The sequence below is a fragment of the Emiliania huxleyi genome (genome assembly GCF_000372725.1).
Source record: "Emiliania huxleyi CCMP1516 unplaced genomic scaffold EMIHUscaffold_107, whole genome shotgun sequence".
NCBI classification, from domain to species: domain Eukaryota; phylum Haptophyta; order Isochrysidales; family Noelaerhabdaceae; genus Emiliania; species Emiliania huxleyi.
This window is the reverse complement of record NW_005201984.1, coordinates 240651-257270: the sequence shown is the minus strand read 5'-3', so window position 1 is coordinate 257270 and position 16620 is coordinate 240651. Positions and strand designations below refer to the sequence as shown.

The 16620-nt window shown below is 65.2% G+C and overlaps 4 protein-coding genes across 4 annotated transcripts; 2 read left to right on the top strand and 2 right to left on the bottom strand.

Annotated features, from left to right (window-relative positions):
* Window positions 1-5892: 5892 nt before the first annotated feature.
* EMIHUDRAFT_361159 (hypothetical protein) lies at window positions 5893-6521 on the top strand (the record flags this gene model as incomplete). Its single annotated transcript, XM_005792525.1, has 2 exons — window positions 5893-6078; window positions 6154-6521. The coding sequence occupies exon 2, from the start codon at window positions 6165-6167 to the stop codon at window positions 6516-6518; it is 354 nt and encodes a 117-aa protein (XP_005792582.1). The 5' UTR covers window positions 5893-6078; window positions 6154-6164.
* A 1714-nt stretch (window positions 6522-8235) lies between these two features.
* Window positions 8236-9722, bottom strand: EMIHUDRAFT_223017 (hypothetical protein; the record flags this gene model as incomplete). The annotated part of the gene is made up of 4 exons (XM_005792524.1): window positions 8236-8591; window positions 8843-8876; window positions 8937-9239; window positions 9420-9722. 4 exons carry the CDS (start codon window positions 9720-9722, stop codon window positions 8236-8238), a joined length of 996 nt encoding a protein of 331 aa, XP_005792581.1.
* A 474-nt stretch (window positions 9723-10196) lies between these two features.
* Window positions 10197-11108, top strand: DNAL1 (flagellar dynein light chain 1; the record flags this gene model as incomplete). Its single annotated transcript, XM_005792523.1, has 3 exons — window positions 10197-10466; window positions 10711-10971; window positions 11052-11108. The coding sequence occupies 3 exons, from the start codon at window positions 10197-10199 to the stop codon at window positions 11106-11108; spliced, it is 588 nt and encodes a 195-aa protein (XP_005792580.1).
* A 691-nt stretch (window positions 11109-11799) lies between these two features.
* Window positions 11800-13430, bottom strand: EMIHUDRAFT_439751 (hypothetical protein). The gene is made up of 7 exons (XM_005792522.1): window positions 13381-13430; window positions 13225-13310; window positions 12849-13150; window positions 12670-12771; window positions 12372-12575; window positions 12107-12231; window positions 11800-12042 (listed from the first exon to the last, which is right to left on the bottom strand). Exons 1-7 carry the CDS (start codon window positions 13404-13406, stop codon window positions 11880-11882), a joined length of 1008 nt encoding a protein of 335 aa, XP_005792579.1. The 5' UTR covers window positions 13407-13430; the 3' UTR covers window positions 11800-11879.
* Between the last annotated feature and the right edge of the window lie 3190 nt (window positions 13431-16620).

The window sequence follows — 16620 nt, the reverse complement described above, 5'->3', positions numbered from 1 at the left end:
TTCACCGACCGTATCGAGCGGACGGTGGACTCCACGACGGGCTCGCAGTAGCTCGTCGTGCGCTGGTTGACGGCCGCCGTGCCGTCGTTGACGACCGCAGTGTCGTCGATGATCTCACGCGAAGGAACCATGTCGGAAATCGTAAACAGTGAAGGACTAAGAATGACTTCGCTACATGTGCGCGCTCCACCTTCCATGACAATGTGCGCGGGACAGACACGGACACAGGAGGAAGGGAGGGTGGCTCCTCTCTCCGTCCGAGAGAGACACGCACACGGGTGAGGGGTGTGGAACACGTCACACCGGGACGCCTTATCTCTTACAGTTTTCGTCTTCACGCGCCTTCATCTTGACGCGCGAATGTCATGGGTAGACGCCCCGCAACGCCCTAATGATGCGCGGCATGCACACGGCGCTGGTACACTGATGCATCGTAGCTCAGTCTAGGAAGTCCTTTCAAGTTGGATTTTGCCGAACCCCCTGGCGGCCCGACGAATCGTGTAGCCCGCGACTCTCGAGGCGAAGCCCGTGCGGGTTATCTCGGCAACCCCATCTCGACACTGGACAACCGGTCGCTTCGCCAGCAGATGACGTCCACCCATGACAATTTGGGCCTGATGGTGCACAGCATGGGCGGCCGCGGCCCGCCCCTGCAGAGGAAGAAGACTCTGAGCAAGGATAGGAAGCCCTATGCTGCCATGTCGTCAGCGCGGGCGGAGTGTCTGCCTCGGCGCCCCGCGGGGCACGTGCGTGCCTCGAGAAGCTCCGCCGCCCCGCCCGGCGCTGCCCACCCGCCTTCGGTGGCACCCGCCGACGCGCAGGCGCTCGCGCCGGGTGCGGCTGCTCGGCGACGTCGAGCGTGGTGCCCGACGGCTCAGGAGCCTTCTACCATCAACCACTACCACGGCTGCCACCGTCGGCGCCTTCGCTCGGGCTCTCCGAGGCCGCGTTCTGACCTCGTGCCGCGGCTGTCGTCGCTGCAGCGACGAGGGCTGCGGCAAGGGGTGCAGCGGCGACGGGCGGGGCGGAGAGGCGCGGCCAGCTGCCGGGCCGTTGCCCCCGCCCACCGCGCCGGGCCCCTGCACCCGGAGGCGGCTTGCGGCGGCCTACCCGCGTCTCCGTGCGACCCGATGGGGTAGCCGGCCAAAACGCGCGCGTCTGCTAGATTTCCGGACTTTGAGTGTGCACCGCGGGAAATATCAAAGTGAGAGTGTACCAAAGTTAGTAGGTTATTTTGAAGGGTTGGTATAGGCCTTTCACTGGTCCCTGGGTAGCCCGGGCGTCGCGCGGTACGCGCCGGGCTGTCAGCGCCTTTCGAAAACAGCGACACTATCCGCCTCTCTACTACGTACTAGAGGGCGGTTAAACGGCCCCTCGCGGCGCCACGGCGGTACCTTCCGGTCCGCAGGTGTTATATAGGATGTGTACTTCCCAGAGAGCACTTCTAAGCCACCACTGGGTCCATAGTGGACGGACACACAGCCTCAGCCGGCCCGGCGGGCTCCCGACCAGAGCCCGTCCGGAGGCCACAAACGGACACTCTACCGACCTCTACACCTCTAGACAATCCACTCCGACTAGCATACGGTGTTGGCCTGACCGCCCTGCGGCCCCAGCTACCAGCTGGCGCCGCTCGTCCTGCGACAGTTTTGCGACGGTGTATAGAGCCACATGGCTCGCACCGCGGCTCTGTGGCGTCACGGTGGAGTCCGCATTGCCCGCGATCACTCCGCATTTGATGCCGCCGGCTGTCGACCGCCGCACCGCACCACAGTCATACTGGACTACTGCCGTGCAGGCTGCCGCCAGTCTGCGCCGCTGTAGCTGCTGCTGTGGCTACAGAAGACTCGGCGCATGAGCGTTCGACGTCCACGGGCGCCGCCAGGGTGGTTTCCATGCACCGTGGCGGCGGTGGAGTCAAAATCCAGGTCAATCCGCCTCAGATACGACACCGAGGAGAATGTGGGCACGTCTGCAGCTAGGTGCAGGCATGTTTTACGGCTCATCTGCGGTGCTTTCGGTGGTCTCCGCATTGCGCGGCCGCCGAGCAACTTGGCGATGGAATGAGTTGATGGGACCTTCAACCATGCGAGGGCTGGGCGTCCTCGACACGGTGGCAGCAAAGCCGGTGCCGAGGCGCGGTGCGCAGAGGCGTGAGCGCGCGTCAAAACGAAAGAAATTTATGCCGAAAACAGCCTGTACCCCACCTGCACGAGCAGGATTTTGGAAGGACGATCAGGGGCACAGGTGGGGCTCTCCTGCTCCTGACAAGGGTCACCAGCGCGGTGCACGACGCGGTGGAATCCCAACTCCACTACTGGCGGTCTCATCTCAGTCTAGCGACCTGCCTCCGGCTGCTCACCGGCAGTCTCTCACTACCACGGGCACACTGACACAGGGGTGGCAGGGGCGGCGGCATGAGTCTCCCACATACTATGCGGGCCTCACACTAGAGGTGCGGCCTGCGCGTGTCCTCCCCCCTTGGGAAGGGGCTGTGTGTGTCTGTGCATGCATGCATGCATGCATGTGTGTGTGTGTGTGTGTGTGTGTGTGCGTGTGCGAGCCGCCCTGAACGCCACGAGCGCGCCGCGAGCGCCGTAGCGCCGGTGAGCGCCGTCGGCAGCGCGCGACCGCCACCCAAAAGTGGAGGTACATCAGGAGCCGCTGCCGGCCTGCTCTATCAACCCCGCAGCCGCGGTGGCGCGGACGGCACGCCGCCGGCGGACCGGAGTTCTTTTGGAAGTCCCGTGCCCAGTGTTGTGCGAGGGAGTTTAGTTGTAAAATTCTGACCTGTTCCGACCGGCGGACCGGAGTTCTTTTGGAAGTCCCGTGCCCAGTGTTGTGCGAGGGAGTTTAGTTGTAAAATTCTGACCTGTTCCGACCTTGATTGATCCGACCTTGATCAGACCGTCATCACTTTGATCATGGGTCGGATCATGGTCGGATCAGGGGCGGAACAGGGTGAGCCCCGTGGTGACGGTCCTATTTCCGGACCTTGATCCTTTCGTGATCAGCCCCCATGCTCTGACCGTGTTCGGCAGCGTTCGAACACGGTCGGAACAGGGTTGGTAGGTAGGTAGAAAGGTGAAGAACAGCCAGGCTCGGACTGGACACCAACGCGGTATGGGTGGAGCGGTGGACGCTAGACAGATGATGACGACACGCACGAGCGACACACAGACACAAACAGGCTCACAAGACACACAGCTCACAGCCAGCTGGCTGCCACACACCCTGAAGAAAGATCTCACACCCTGAGTAGGCGTACACATAACTCAGGGCCACATCCTCCCTGTCGCCCCCCCCCAAGCACTCCAAGGCACCAGAAGAACAAACAAGGGCACAACGGATGTTCGTCATCACACGCATGCCGCTCGGAGCGTATGGCAAACGGATTTCCCCAAGGGCTCTTGGGGTGGTGTGATCGAGCGAGCTGGGGATGGGTGGGGATGGGTGGGGATGGGTGGGGATGGGTGGGGATGGGTGGGGATGGGTGGGGATGGGTGGGGATGGGTGGGGATGGGTGGGGATGGGTGGGGATGGGTGGGGACCTCGGGGATCAGCGGGACACGTCGGCCGCACGCTCTACAGCTGTACATGTACATGGACATGTCATGTGTTGTACGTCAAAGACAAAGTTGTGAAGTACCTTCGCGCGCCGCGCTCATCACGTCCCATTTGGCGTGCGAGTTCTTTCTTCGTGGGCGGCAAGCAGTTGGCGGCAAGCAAAAGCGGAATCAGCGGAGCATGCACTCGCTCTTCTCAGCCTCTGGCGCACGCAAGTCGAAGCACACGCTGCCGAACGAGCGCGAAGTCTTCGCGCTGGCCGTCGGCGCCTCGATGCAGTGGTCCAAGCTGCGCGACTCGAGCAACCCGATGTTCTTCCACAACATCGTGGAGGAGGTCAAGCGCTGTGAGGGCACAGAGCGCGACTGGTCGAAAGAGCAGATGGTGCACTTCGTGCAGGCCAAGCTCTTCGGCGGCATCCCACAGTATGCCGTGGAAAAGTGGATCCAGAGCGAGTTCCTCGGCAAGCGCGGTGACGAGATCACGGAGCACCGCAAAGCGATCATCGAGGAGCGACGCCTGTGGTACGCCTGCGCAGGGGCCGCAGGGCGGTCAGTTGTGGGGCGAGGCGGTGCCGGCCGCGGGCCGGGTGCAAGGCGCCGGCCTCGGCGCCGCCTCGGCGCGCCGCACGGGCGCGGCGAGCCTCTGAGCGGGAGCCGAAGGTTTGCTGCGGTAGGTAGGTGGTAGGTGGGGTGGTTTGACTTTGCCGCAGAGGCCGTCCCTAAGAAAGAAAGAAAACAGACAACCCAAGGGAGGGATGGGAGGACGGCACGCCGCCACCACACAGGGATTTTAAGGAGAGGTGTGTGGTGCGCTATCCGTCGCCCACCCTAGGGAGTCTGCCTCTTCCTATCTCTCTTCGCAGTCTCTCGCCGATTCTCGCTGCAACCTTCATGCCACCTCGCGGTCGTCCCACCCTCATCGTTCTCTCCCTTGTCACTTCCTCCTCTGACGCGTTGTTCTCTTCTGCCTCGTCCTGCGACGCCGCCACCTGCCGGTCCCTTGTTCTCGCGGCTTCTTTCGCCTGTCGGCGCAACTCCGTCCTCCTCGCGGCGTATCCTGGCCCCTCGAGTCTATCGAGCTCCCCTCGCGCAAGGACCACATTTCTGACTCCCACTCCGATCATTTGCCTACAGGTCATGTTGTTGCTCAGGTCCACTCTCTCTTCGAACACTCGTGCCTCTACGGATGATGCCGGCGCTGGGGTTCCCTTCGGATGCATCGTGACATCTGACAACTGGATTTCCACTGGTTCGTCCTCCTCGGAGTCATCTTCCCCGTCCTCCTTCCGCTTGGCTCTTCGCTCGGTACGTTCGGTGTGGCTCACCCTCCATGCCGTGAACAGGCGCTTTATCCACCCTATATTCTTCTCTCGTTCCTCTGCCCGTGCCTTGGTCTTGTCGTTGTTTCGCACCCATGTCTGTATGGCAATCGAGGCTGCCTTCCCCACTACCTGTAGTTCACTCGTCACCTCTCCCGCGAGCTCCCTTCTCTTTCTTTCGGTTATGGAGTCCGTGAGTGCGGGTAGCGTGCAGGCAATCACGGGCGCTATTTTGTCGTACTCTTCTTCGGCGAGCGCCCCAAATCTAGACCCTTTCGCCTTTAAGGAGGCTGCCCTCGCTCGTCTCAGGAATGTGGCGGTGTCTTTTGAGTCCGGCGCCTCCCGTTCAACTCTTGCTGTCGCCCTCGCTGTGTGTTTGTCGAGCTTCCGCATGAAGTGACGCGCCTCTTCCTTATTTCCAGCGCAGCTGCCGCTCAGTATGTGCGCCAACGACGCCTGTGGTGGCTCACTGTCTTCTTGTTTCCAGTCGTCCCAGTCTTTCAGTTCCCCGCGTCTCCTCCTTGCCTCGCGCGCCTCTTTTGCGACCTCATCCCTAGCCGCTTTGCACGCTCTGCATCCCCAGAACGCACTTCTCGTGGCGGGGCCCCTCATTCCCCGTTTCTTTTCCCCCTCTAGAATACGCCTGTGGTGTGCCCCATGTGGCACCCCGACCTGTTGTCTCACCCTGGCCCCCAGGATCGTTTTGGTCGTCACATTGTGATCCCCGACGTCGTCAAATGTCGCCCGCCTGTCCTTCCCCCCGTTCTCGTCTGGTAATCTCATCTTATTATCCCATCGATGCTTGAGGCTGGCTACTGCCACTTCGCTCCCTAGCTGTGAACAGCAATACGGGACACTAACAAACCCAAGTAGACTGACGAGAAGCCCTGGCCTGGTCCGCCGAAAGCTCGTGCCACTTACGAGGGGGGGGGATAAGCGTAAAAAGGGACGGAAGCCGAGAGCGCTCGCAAAGAGGACGCGGCGGCGGCCAATGGCCACATATCATCAGCATCACCGCCCGCACCACCGCCCTCTCCCGCCGTCCCGCCGCCTTTGGTTACCCGCGACGGCGCCGCTATGCCGCTCGGCGGCGATCGACTGCAGAATGACACGCCGCCCATGCTGCTCGGTCCGCCGCCTCTGGCTACCCGCGATGGCTCCGCGTTGTAATCAAGTCGATGCAAGTCAAGGCTCGCGAGCAAGCCCCCCACTTGTGCTCAGGTTCTGCCTTCTGAATGCACTCTCCCTTCCCCGCGCTTTCGCAGGTCCATCCCACATGGGCCCCGCGGGGGAGGCGCCGGCGGTGGTGACAGAGGCGCAGGGCTGGCGGCTGCACCTCTCGAGTCGCAGCAGCACCGGCTACGCAGGCGTGCGCAAGCAGGAGCAGGCGTCGGGCTCGCGCGGCCGCCGACTTCCCTGGGCGTCGGGCCGCTTCGCGGCGTACCACACGGTGGACGGACGACGGGTCTACGACGGCTCTTCGACTCGGCGGTGGAGGCGGCGGTGGCACGCGCGGGCGGAGGGGTCGGTGGACGGACAGGTCGCCGCCCGCCGGGCGCGAGGTGCGCTAGACTGGGAGACCACCTCACTATGGAGCCTGGACCCAGTTCTCATGATTGTACATGACTAGCGAGTGTTATAGTTCCTCTTGTGTAAGTAAGACGCGATCCCGCCCAAGGGGCGTCTACTTGGGTTTGTCCGCGACACATCGCGGGAGATACATGCCCAAGTCTCGCGGCACGGGGAAACCCGCAAATGCATCCCCGCCGGGGCGTAAATCGGAGTCCAGGGCAAACCTCGTTTTTCCGTCGCGCAATACCGATACATGTCCACCGAGGCGCTGCCCGGCTACCTGCGCGCCCCAGCGCCGCGGCCGTGGGAGGCATGGCTGCGCGAGGTCCAGGGCGACGGCGAGCCGCTGCCGCTCAGCCCCGGCTCGCGGCTGGGCCCGCTGCTGCGGCGGCTTCCGCCGAGAGACATGCGGCTGCCTCCCGGGCGGCCCGACAGCGCCGCACTCGCCCGCTTCGAGCTACGCAGTCTTCCCGGGCTGGCGACGGCTGGAGGCGGCAACGGCAAGCGAGCGCCGCTCACCGCCGCCGAGTCACGCGCGAGGGAGGAGGCACGAGCACGGGAGGAGGCCGAGGAGAAGCGGGCCGCGGGTCGGCGCGGCGCGGTGGCTGCGACGGAGGAGACGGAGAGGCGTCTCTGCGAGCTCGGCCGCGAGGCCGTCAAGGCGCGCCCAAGTAGTGTGCCGGCCAAAGCGTGGCTCAAGCCGCACGGGAAGCAGGAGCCGGAGCAGGACTACGCGGCGCACCTGCTGCGGGGGGAGACGCGCGCTTTGCTGGAGACGCTGCAGAACAAGCACCGGCACGTCAAGGGCCACGAGAAGGCGACGGCCGCGCTGCAGCGGCTGCAGGGGGCCGTCGACGCCGAGGCGCGGCGGACCACCCGGAGAGGAGCTGGAGCCTTCCCCTACAGCGTCTCCCGAGTCTTCCGCGTAGGCGGGCCGCAGGCGGACGGACCCGGAGTACCAAAAGGTGCTGACGCAGCGGGCGGTCGAGGTGGAGGAGGAGGTGCGCCGGCTGGCGCACGAGGTCGCTGCCGCGCGGCCGGCCGGCGTGCCGGACGACGCGTGGGCGGGTTTCACGCAGATGCTGCAAAAGGCTGGCAACGCGACGACCGTCGCCTACACGCTGTGGAATGGGCGCCAGAGCCTCGAGCAGTGGAGGCAGCGGCAGGGCGGCGCGACGGGCAGCGACAGCCTCTCGACACTGTGCGCCCTCCTCGAGGAGTACGGCGAGAAGCACGCGGAGCACATCAGCAAGGTGGGGGAGCGGCGAGAGGCGCGGCTGGCCGAGCAGCGCAAGGCGCGGCTAGCCGAGCAGGCGTCAAAGCAGGCGGCGTCCAAGGGGGGAGGAGCCGGCGGAGGCGGAGCCGGCAGCCGCAAGCGCAAGCAGGCGGGCTGAAGCACAAGGCATTGCCCATCTATTTGTGTATTGTAAGTTCCCCGCGCTACCGCACGCGGGGGCCATAGGGGGTGTGTCTCTCGGTCTCGCATGAGCGCGTTTTTTTTCGCACTGTCTCTCGGTCCGTGTCCACCGCGGTGTCGGCCCCCGGCGCACACGCCACACCGCCTCCTTTCTCCCCCGCGGCGGTGCGCCCGCCCTAAACAAAACACCGAGAGCTTTGACTTTCCACTGTGCGCTCCCCCTCTCACACATACGGCACACGACACTCTACTGTAGTAATGTACTCGTCAGGATATGCACGCGTTCCCATCGTACGGCTCTACTAATACCCCCCGTATGCACCCCCTTTGCAGTATCCTGAGACTCTGAGAGGTCTCGCTAGACCTCCGCCCACATGCGCGGCCGCCGCGTAAACGGGTGCCAGGCGCGGGCGCGCTCCTTTGTCGACTGGTAGTGCCAGAAGGGAGGGGCGAGGCCGAGGCGCGCGGCCATGCGCAGGTAGGCGATCCGCCCCGTCTCTGAGTCGAACTGGCCGACGAAGACGCCGCCGCCCGCCAGCAGGTGCAGGTCGGCGGCGAGGGAGAAGCCCATGCCCGCCGTGTCGATGCCGAGCTTCTCGCGGCGGTACTCGATCCACTGGCAGACGGGCATCGGCTCGCAGCGCTGCGCCTCGTGCGCGGTGCGGTTGAAGGCGTGGTAGAGCACGTGCCACCCCTCCAGCTCAGGCAGCGCCCCTGCTCACAGCGTGTCCCGCGTGGGAAGAGGGCGGCCTCACAGGCCCCCACGCGGCGCAGCGGCGCCTCGCGCTCTCGCTCTCGGGCGGCGCGCATCACTCTCGAGCCCGCGCCGCCCCGGCTAGTTCTCGGCTACATCCCGGCTAGATCTCGGCTAGATCTCGGCTAGATCTCGGCTACATCCCGGCTAGATCTCGGCTAGATCTCGGCTAGATCTCGGCGCGCCGCTCTCGAGCTCCTCGATGAGCGACCGGCCATCCGTGGCGACGCGCAGCGCGCAGGAGCCTGGCGGCACAGAGCGCAGAGTGAGGGCGGGGAGGTGTGTGTGACGGAAATGCCATCTACGGCGCGCGAGCCGTAGGCGTGCCGGATGGCCCGCAGCGCGGGCAAGTACGCCGCGAGGCCTCCGCACGAGAAGGAGTGCTGCGGCCGCATCCGCGCGTTCGCGCTGTTGCACTTGTCTCCGCGCCGCGCCTGCAACGACACGGCCGGGAAGCGCGCGCACGGGCCCGCGAGATGCGGCCGCAGCTCCCGCCGCCGCTCCGCCGCCCAAGCGAGCGTCGCCTCTGACGGGCGCGAGATGAGCTGCGTGTAGGCGGCGAGCCAGAGGAAGCGGTCCCAGCGCGGGGAAGCGCTGGTTTGGGACGCCTTGCGAGACCACATGTCGGCCGGCGGCGGCAGCGGCGGCAGCGGCGGCCATGACGCCCCGGCCCATCGATTCGAGCAGTGGTCGGCCGGCGCGCTTGGCGCTGGAGGCTCGTCAAACGGGCGGAAGAGGCAGAGCCAGCCGTCAGCGGCGCAAGGGGCGCCTCGCAGCCACTGCCACACCCGGCCAGGGCGGCCGCGAGGCGCCTCCAGAGCGCACACCGCCCTGGAGCTAAAGGCGGCGCCAGAGAGACCGTGTATGTGCTGCCCAACCGTCATCCTTCCCAGACCAGCTCGTCTCTTGGCGGAGGAGCACGAAGGCAGCTCCCGCTGCCGCGCCGTGAGATTGATCAACACAGCCTGTGAGATGGCTGCGTCGCACGCACGCTTCCAGATCTGCGGGTAGCGCTCCGGCAGGTAGTGGTCTGACGGGAGCTTCTCCAGCTCCGCCGGCCGGCCGCCGAGCTGCTGCGACCACGTGAGCATACAATCGAGCTGCAGCCAAAGACGGCGCGCCTCGAGGATGTCGGCGGGCTCAAAATCCTCCACAGGTGGGAGGACGATGTTCGCACAGCCACGGGAGGACGGGCTGGAGCAACGGCCGCGCTGGCGATTTCTTTTATGCTACCTTTGAGAGCAGAAAACAAATCCCGGCCGGAGTGGGGCGCGCGGGGGGGGGGCGGGTGTGCGGATGTCTGTGGGCCCGAGAGCGATATGCATGTCCTTTATTATAAAATGAACTCGGGGGCACGGGACGCGGCACAAACGGGGCACAAACGCCAGGCTACAAAGACGGGGAGGCACGTAGTCCGCCTTGCGTTTGTTTTCATAACATCGAAGGCTAGCTCAAAGAAAATAAGAAGTGTTTTTTAGCGCCGTTTCGTTCGCGTCGTTTCGCCGCCAACCGCTCTCTTCGGGGGAGGGGGCGCCGCGTCGCGGCACCCGGAGCCGCGCTGGCCGATGACGTCGTGCAAGGATGCCATCAAGGCGTGGGAGACTGCGCAAAGCGTCGTTGCCGCTGAGGCGGAGGACGTCCGCCTCTGTCCGATCGCGCTGCAGCTGCCGCTCATCACAAAGATGGACGGAGCGCTTGGCACGCTCAAATCGTGCAAGCACCTGAGGCTCTCGACGAACGCGATCGACAAGATCGCGAATCTGAACGGGCTCGACAACCTCGAGATCCTCTCACTCGGCCGCAACTCGCTCAAGTCGATCAACGGTCTCGACCCTGTTGCTGACACGCTCAAGCAGGCATGAGCCGAGGCATGAACCAGAAGCCATATGCACCGGCGGTTAGCCCAGCTGCGCCCCACAGTGGGCCGTAGCCGCGCCTTTGCTCCCCTCGCCCATCGCTCTTTCTCTCCACCTTTACTCTGCCTGTCTCCTGCCTTCACACTGGCCTGCTGGCACTACGCGTTGGCTCTTGCTTGAACCAGGACGGGGACAGCCCGACGCTAGGAGCGTGTGGCGTGAGCTTCTCACCATTCCCTGCCGCCCTCTACAGCTATGGATCTCGTACAACCAGATCGGGTCCCTCGCGGGGGTGGAGAAGCTGTCGCACCTCGAGGTGCTCTTCATGTCCAACAACAAGATCAGCTCCTGGGCCGAGGTGGAGCGCCTCGCCGCCTGCTCGAACATGCGCGACCTGCTGCTCAAGGGCAACCCGCTCTGCGACGCTTGCGCTGAGGCGGGCGACTGGCGCATCCAGGTCGTGAAGCGACTGCCTGGACTCAAGGTGCGGCGCCCAGCCTGCGGCCGCGCGCAAGACCGGCCGCCCACCCGCTCCCTCTGACCGGCGTACGCGTGCATGCGTAGACGCTCGACGGGGTCATCATTGACGACGAGGAGAGGGAACGTGCAAAGGAGCTATGAGACGGACGACGCGGAGTAAGTGTAGTCCGGAGAGATAGACGGAGGTCCGTTTCTCGTGTTTGCGCTTTTTCGCGCTGCTGTGAAAAAGTAAAACTCGGTGCGGGAAAGGAGACCGCGCACTCACGCTGTCACGCTGTCTCGTGTGGCTGATGAAAGGCGATCTCCGTTTTGTCCCCACTCGCCTACTTACGTTTCATGAAAATAAAATCGCTCATGCGACCTGGCGGTGTCTAGGACTAGGTACACACACTCTCCCTCTCTAAAAATTATAGTCTAAATACTAAAATGGACTTAATGCCACACAGATACTAGAGGGGCTTCTCCTGCGGAGTCGTGCGTGCGCAGGGCTCCTCTTTGCTTTTCTTCAACTCCCTACTATCATCTCGTTCCCGACCTACCAGAGAAACTAAAAAGCCCAGCCGTATATACGTTTTGATATAGTAAGAGCTCGCAGACTTTTTACCTCTTCTGCGCAGCAGACCGCTAGGCCTCAGCCTTAGGAACAGGAAGAAAAATACCTCCCACACTGCAAGGGGCTATTCTTTCCCATGTCTCTTCGCGGGCCGCCACACGAGAGAATTTTGCGGTGTGTTTTTAGCGAGCCTTTTTTTGCGTACCCGTACGCCGTCTACGGAGAAGTGGTGGAAAGGTAACACGATACACATGTCATATCCTACTCTGTCATTTTCTTATTAGATTTTTGTCTCGGCCTCAGCTACTGAGATTACTCGTACACAGTACCATTAGCTATTACGGTCACGACGCTGAGAATCACGGTTCATGCCACGAGCGGATCTCCGCCTCCACCGTCTCGAGTAAGCCCGGCTGCTCGGAGAGCGCCCGGCGCGCCGTCGGCGCCCACACGGCTGCAAGGTTGCGGTACTGCTGCAGCATCTCGCCGAGCCCGCGAATCATCATCGTCGTCATGTTGAGCCTACAGTCGAGGGCGGTTCTCCTGAAAGTGCTACCCCCCCCCCCCCCTTGCCGCCGCCGCGCACATGACGAGGTATTCGCACGCGGAGATGTCCTTGAGCGGATCGCGCGCCTCGACCGAGTCGGACCATTGTATCACGTTGAGCGGGTACAGCCACGCCGCGTCCATCCGCCCAAAGTAGACGCAAGCCTGCGGCGGCAGAGTGGCGCGGGGTGGCGGCGGCGAGGGCCGGGCGGTCGCGCGCGGCAGTGCGAAGGCGCGGGGGCCACAGTCCCGCAAGGGCAGCTGGCTTTGGAGAGCGACGCTGGGAAAGGGTGCGGCGGGGTGGCCTGCTCGTACGCCACCTCGGGGTCGAGCTTCTCCGTCTTGACGCCGAGCGTCTCGAACTGGTGGCGCGCGATGGCGGCCTTCGCCCTGGCGTGCGCCGCCGGGTCAGCCTGCGGGTCCGTCTTCGGGTCGATTCGCAGCGCGGCCTCGACGAGCAAGTACGCCTTGGCGACGTCATACCGCTGCTGGTCCGTCAGCCGCTTCACCTGAGGCGAGCGCGGCATGGCGCGCGGGATCAGCGGAGAGTGTGTCAGCAGCGTGTGCGTGCGCGTGTAGTGTGTGTGAGCGTGCGCCGCGGACCTGCCCATAGTCAATCAGCCCCAGCTTTGGCGGGTGGACCGAGTCCACGTAGAGGATGTTGCCCGGGTGCGGGTCGGCGTTGAAGCAGCCGTCGATGAGCACCTGCTCACAGCCGCGAGTGGAGGCGCCGCCTCGCCTCCGCCCCTCCGCTCGGCACGCCGCCCTCCGCAGCGGCGCGCCTGGTGCGCAGTGACGGAGAGGAGCTCGTCCACCAGCGACGCCGCGTTGATCGGGATGAGCGCCTCTGCGGAGAGGGCGGCGAGGTCGTATCGCGACGCGCCGAGCGTGAGCACGCCGATCGTCCAGTTGTACAGCCGCGCCGCGCCGCGCCAGCAAGCGGCGCGCACCCGCTGCAGCGCAATGTAGCGCTCGTACGTGTTGTGCGAGAGCTGCCGGACGAGGCGGCCTCGCGAAGCGGCCTCGCGGGACTCTGCCTCGACGCGCGCCTTCTCCGCGGCCAGGAACTCCTCCTTCGTGACGCCTACGGGACCGAGGTGCCGCCGAGGTGCAGCCGGGCCGGCGCCGCGCCTCTCGCCGCGCCTCGCGGGCCGGCGCCGCGCTGCCGTGCGACGAGGGCCGCCTGCGCGTCGAGCGCGTGGTGCAGCGGTACGCACGGGAAGATCTCCTCCATCACGAGCAGCCTAACTCACCCGTGCCTCCCGAGTGCTGAGCCCAGACCGAGAGAGGGAGGACACGCTGCGCGAGCCGTGCCTCCGCGTGCAGAGCGCCGCGTGCATGCGCGGCACCAGCACGTTCGGGAAGCGGCCGCTCCGGACGAGGTTGGCTCGCACCTCGACGGCGTTGGCGCACTCGCCGCGGTAGTCAAACTCGGTCGCGAACTGCTTCTGGATCTCGTCGAAGGCGGGCGAGGCTTGCGGCGCGAAGGCGTCCACGACGGTCTTGAGCGCAAAGACGTCGCCGCGGAAGGTTTGCTCGGCCTTTGGGTTCTGGACCTGAGTCCACGGAAGTGCGCCTGTTGCCCGCAGGCCCTCCTCGAGCTGCGCACTGAGCTGAAAACTCGGAGCCTGAACGACGCCGCGCTCGCCGAAGTCTAGGAAGTGTCTAGGAAGCGTCGGGGAAGTGTGGGAGGAGCCGAAGTGTGTATCAAGTGTCTCTGCACGCCTTGACGACGACACGCTCGCCGCTCGCGCGCAGCACCGCGCGGTGCGTCTGGCCGATGGAGGCGCAGCCGAGCGGCGCCTCCTCGAACTCGGAGAAGACCTCGCCCAGCGGCACGCCCAGCTCCTCCTCGACGACGGCTGCGGGCGGCGAGAGAGGGAGATTAGCGAGGGTCGCGGCTGAGGGACACAACCGGCGCTGCAACAGGCGGCAGCGGTGCGGCAGCCGTGCGGCGGTGCGTCGGGAGGCGGGAGGTGTGGCGCCTCGGATCTCGGCAAACGGGCGAGGAGGGATCCGGTCGAGGAACGGCTGAAACAGGTCGATGTACAACTTGGGCATCACGCCCGACGTGTTTGCGGCGATCTTTTGGCCGCTCTTGTAGTAAAAGCCGCCCAACTCCTGCCGTGCGCGGAGTGGGATCGGCCACAGTGGTGCCGGCAGTGGAGCGGGGATTGAGCGCGGGCGGCGTCCGCGCCATGAAGATGTCAAAGAGTGGCTGTGCCCACCTCTCGTGCAGCACGGCGAAGCGCGCCGTCTCCTCCTCCTCGCTCACGGGCGGGAAGAGCAGCGGGGCCAGACGAGACAACTTTCCGCACCGCGCTTCCACCCACTTGTACTGCACGATGGCGGGGATGGCGACGCGGTCGTATTTGATCAACCGTTCCAACCCATCCTCCCCAAGCGCCTCCTTCGCCCACTGGTACGCGAGCGCTGCCCCTCCGCCGACGCCGACGGTCGTAAGACCAAGGGCTCGCCGGAGCATAGAATTTGCCACAAAGCGACAAACCCGAAGGGATAGATCCTAGCTGGTCTAGAGGTGGGTCTATTTGTTTTTTCTTTGCCCTGATGCGTAACCTGTTGCCGGGCCCTTTGGGCCAAACAAGCCCATCGTACCTACACAGACGGATCCGGCTAGGAGCCCAACGAACCCTGCTAAGGCAAAAAAAGGAATTCAGGCAGTGACGCAAAAAAGAACTCACAGGCACCACACCTAGATACGACTGATCATGCCCCCAGAGTCTCTGTCTGCGACGGCAGCCTGCCTAACCGCCCCGCCGCTCCGCACAAGTGCGACGCGGCCGATTCTCGGTTTCACCGAGGCTGTCGAAACGTCGCCCTCTCTGGCGTACTCGTTACTGACGATAGACAGGTGCTCATAGTCTTCGTCGTCGACACCAACTCCGCCCGCGAAACGAGAGCTTGCCCTGGAACTGTGTGTGATAAAGCCAACCATCGGAGCTGAGCTGGCGGTCGGTGGCGTCTTGCGTCGCCACGAGCACACCCGCAACCTGCGAGCGAGCAGCAGCGCAGCGCAGAGGATCGCGGTGGGCAAGCAGATGGCTAGAGCGAGCTGCCAGACTGGAATGGCTCCGCTCGTGGTAACTCCGATGCCCAAGGGGGTGAGAACATCCCCCAGCGGTGACCAGGGTGTAGGAGGCGCCAGCGCCGGTGGCGAAATCGCTGGCGGCGAGCCCAATCCAACCATCGGCGGCGGCGCAAGCGGCGTCAAAGACTCCGCGAGGCCGGCCAGATAGCTGCTCGTCAATGCCGGGGTGAAGGACACGGTGACGTCCCACTCGGAGAGCGAGCGCGGGGCCATGGCCGAGAGCGAACGGCGAAGGCCGTAACCGCCAAGGGCGGTGACAGCCAGGATTTCGCTCCCGAGGATGAACGTGTCGCCCACGTCAAGACCGCATCGGTGGTGGCTAACAGAGATATGCGTGTCTCCAGCAAAGGCAGGGCGCGTGAGCTGCATCGGGGTCGGGGCGCACGGCGTGGACGGTGGCAGCAACGGTGGCAACATGAACAAAGGCGGCAACGATGGTGACAGCGGCGACGGCGGCGGTGACGGGCATGCAAGTGTACCGAGCACGGCGTAGCCCGATCCTGTCCTCGCCAGCCAATCCATCGCACCCGTCGGGCAGGGGGCGCTGCTGACGCTGAACAAGTCGGGCTGCAGGGACGCATCGGTGTAGTCCGTGCCGATGGCCCAGCTCGACATGCACGTGGGGCACGACGGGAAGTTGATGGCGGCGTCAACGAAGTAGAGGTAGGCGCCGCCGGCATGCTGGTAGACCGACCGCCCGTCTGGCGTCTGCATGCCGGTGGCGGCGTAGACGCCCATGCGGCTCGAGTGGTCTGCCTCTGCGCCGCTGACCACCGGAGTGTCGCAGTCGCACACCGGAGCGGGCGACACGGGGGGCGGAGGCGAGGGCGGAGGCGGGCTCGGCGGGGGCGGGCTGGGCGGTGGCAGCGAGGGCGGCGGGGTACTGGGCGGCGGCGGCGAGGGCGGCGGTAGGTTGGGAGGCGGCAGCGAGGGCGGAGGCGGCGACGGAGGGGGCGGCGACGGAGGCGGCGACGGAGGCGGCGGCGAGGGCGAGGGCGGTGGCGGTGAGGGTGGCGGAGGTGAGGGCGGCGGGGAAGGGCATGCCAATGCGAGGCCGACAGGGCCTGAAGCGGTGTCTATCCACCCCGTCGTCGCCGTCGGGCAGGGGGCGCTGCTGACGCTGTACAGGTACGGCGTCGCGCTGCTGTCCGCGTAGTCCGCTCCGACTGCCCAGGATCCGAAGGCTGCGATGTAGTAGAGGTAGGCGCCGCCGGCGTGCTGGTAGACCGACCGCCCGTCTGGCGTCTGCATGCCGGTGGCGGCGTAGACGCCCATGCGGCTCGAGTGGTCTGCCTCTGCGCCGCTGACCACCGGAGTATCGCAGTCGCACACCGGAGCGGGCGACACGGGGGGCGGAGGCGAGGGCGGAGGCGGCGATGGAGGTGGCGGGCTTGGAGGCGGTGGCGAGGGCGGCGGAGGTGAGGGCGGCGGAGGTGGGGGTGGCG

Excerpts from the sequence above, each read along its gene's own strand:
- EMIHUDRAFT_439751 (XM_005792522.1), bottom strand. The coding sequence starts at position 13,406 with ATGCACGCGGCGCTCTGCACGCGGAG. Across the intron at positions 13,311-13,380 it reads GCGGCGCTCTGCACGCGGAG|GCTGCTCGTGATGGAGGAGA; the intron begins GCACGGCTCGCG and ends CGGGTGAGTTAG. Across the intron at positions 12,232-12,371 it reads CCGAGGTGGCGTACGAGCAG|GCTTGCGTCTACTTTGGGCG; the intron begins GCCACCCCGCCG and ends CTGCCGCCGCAG.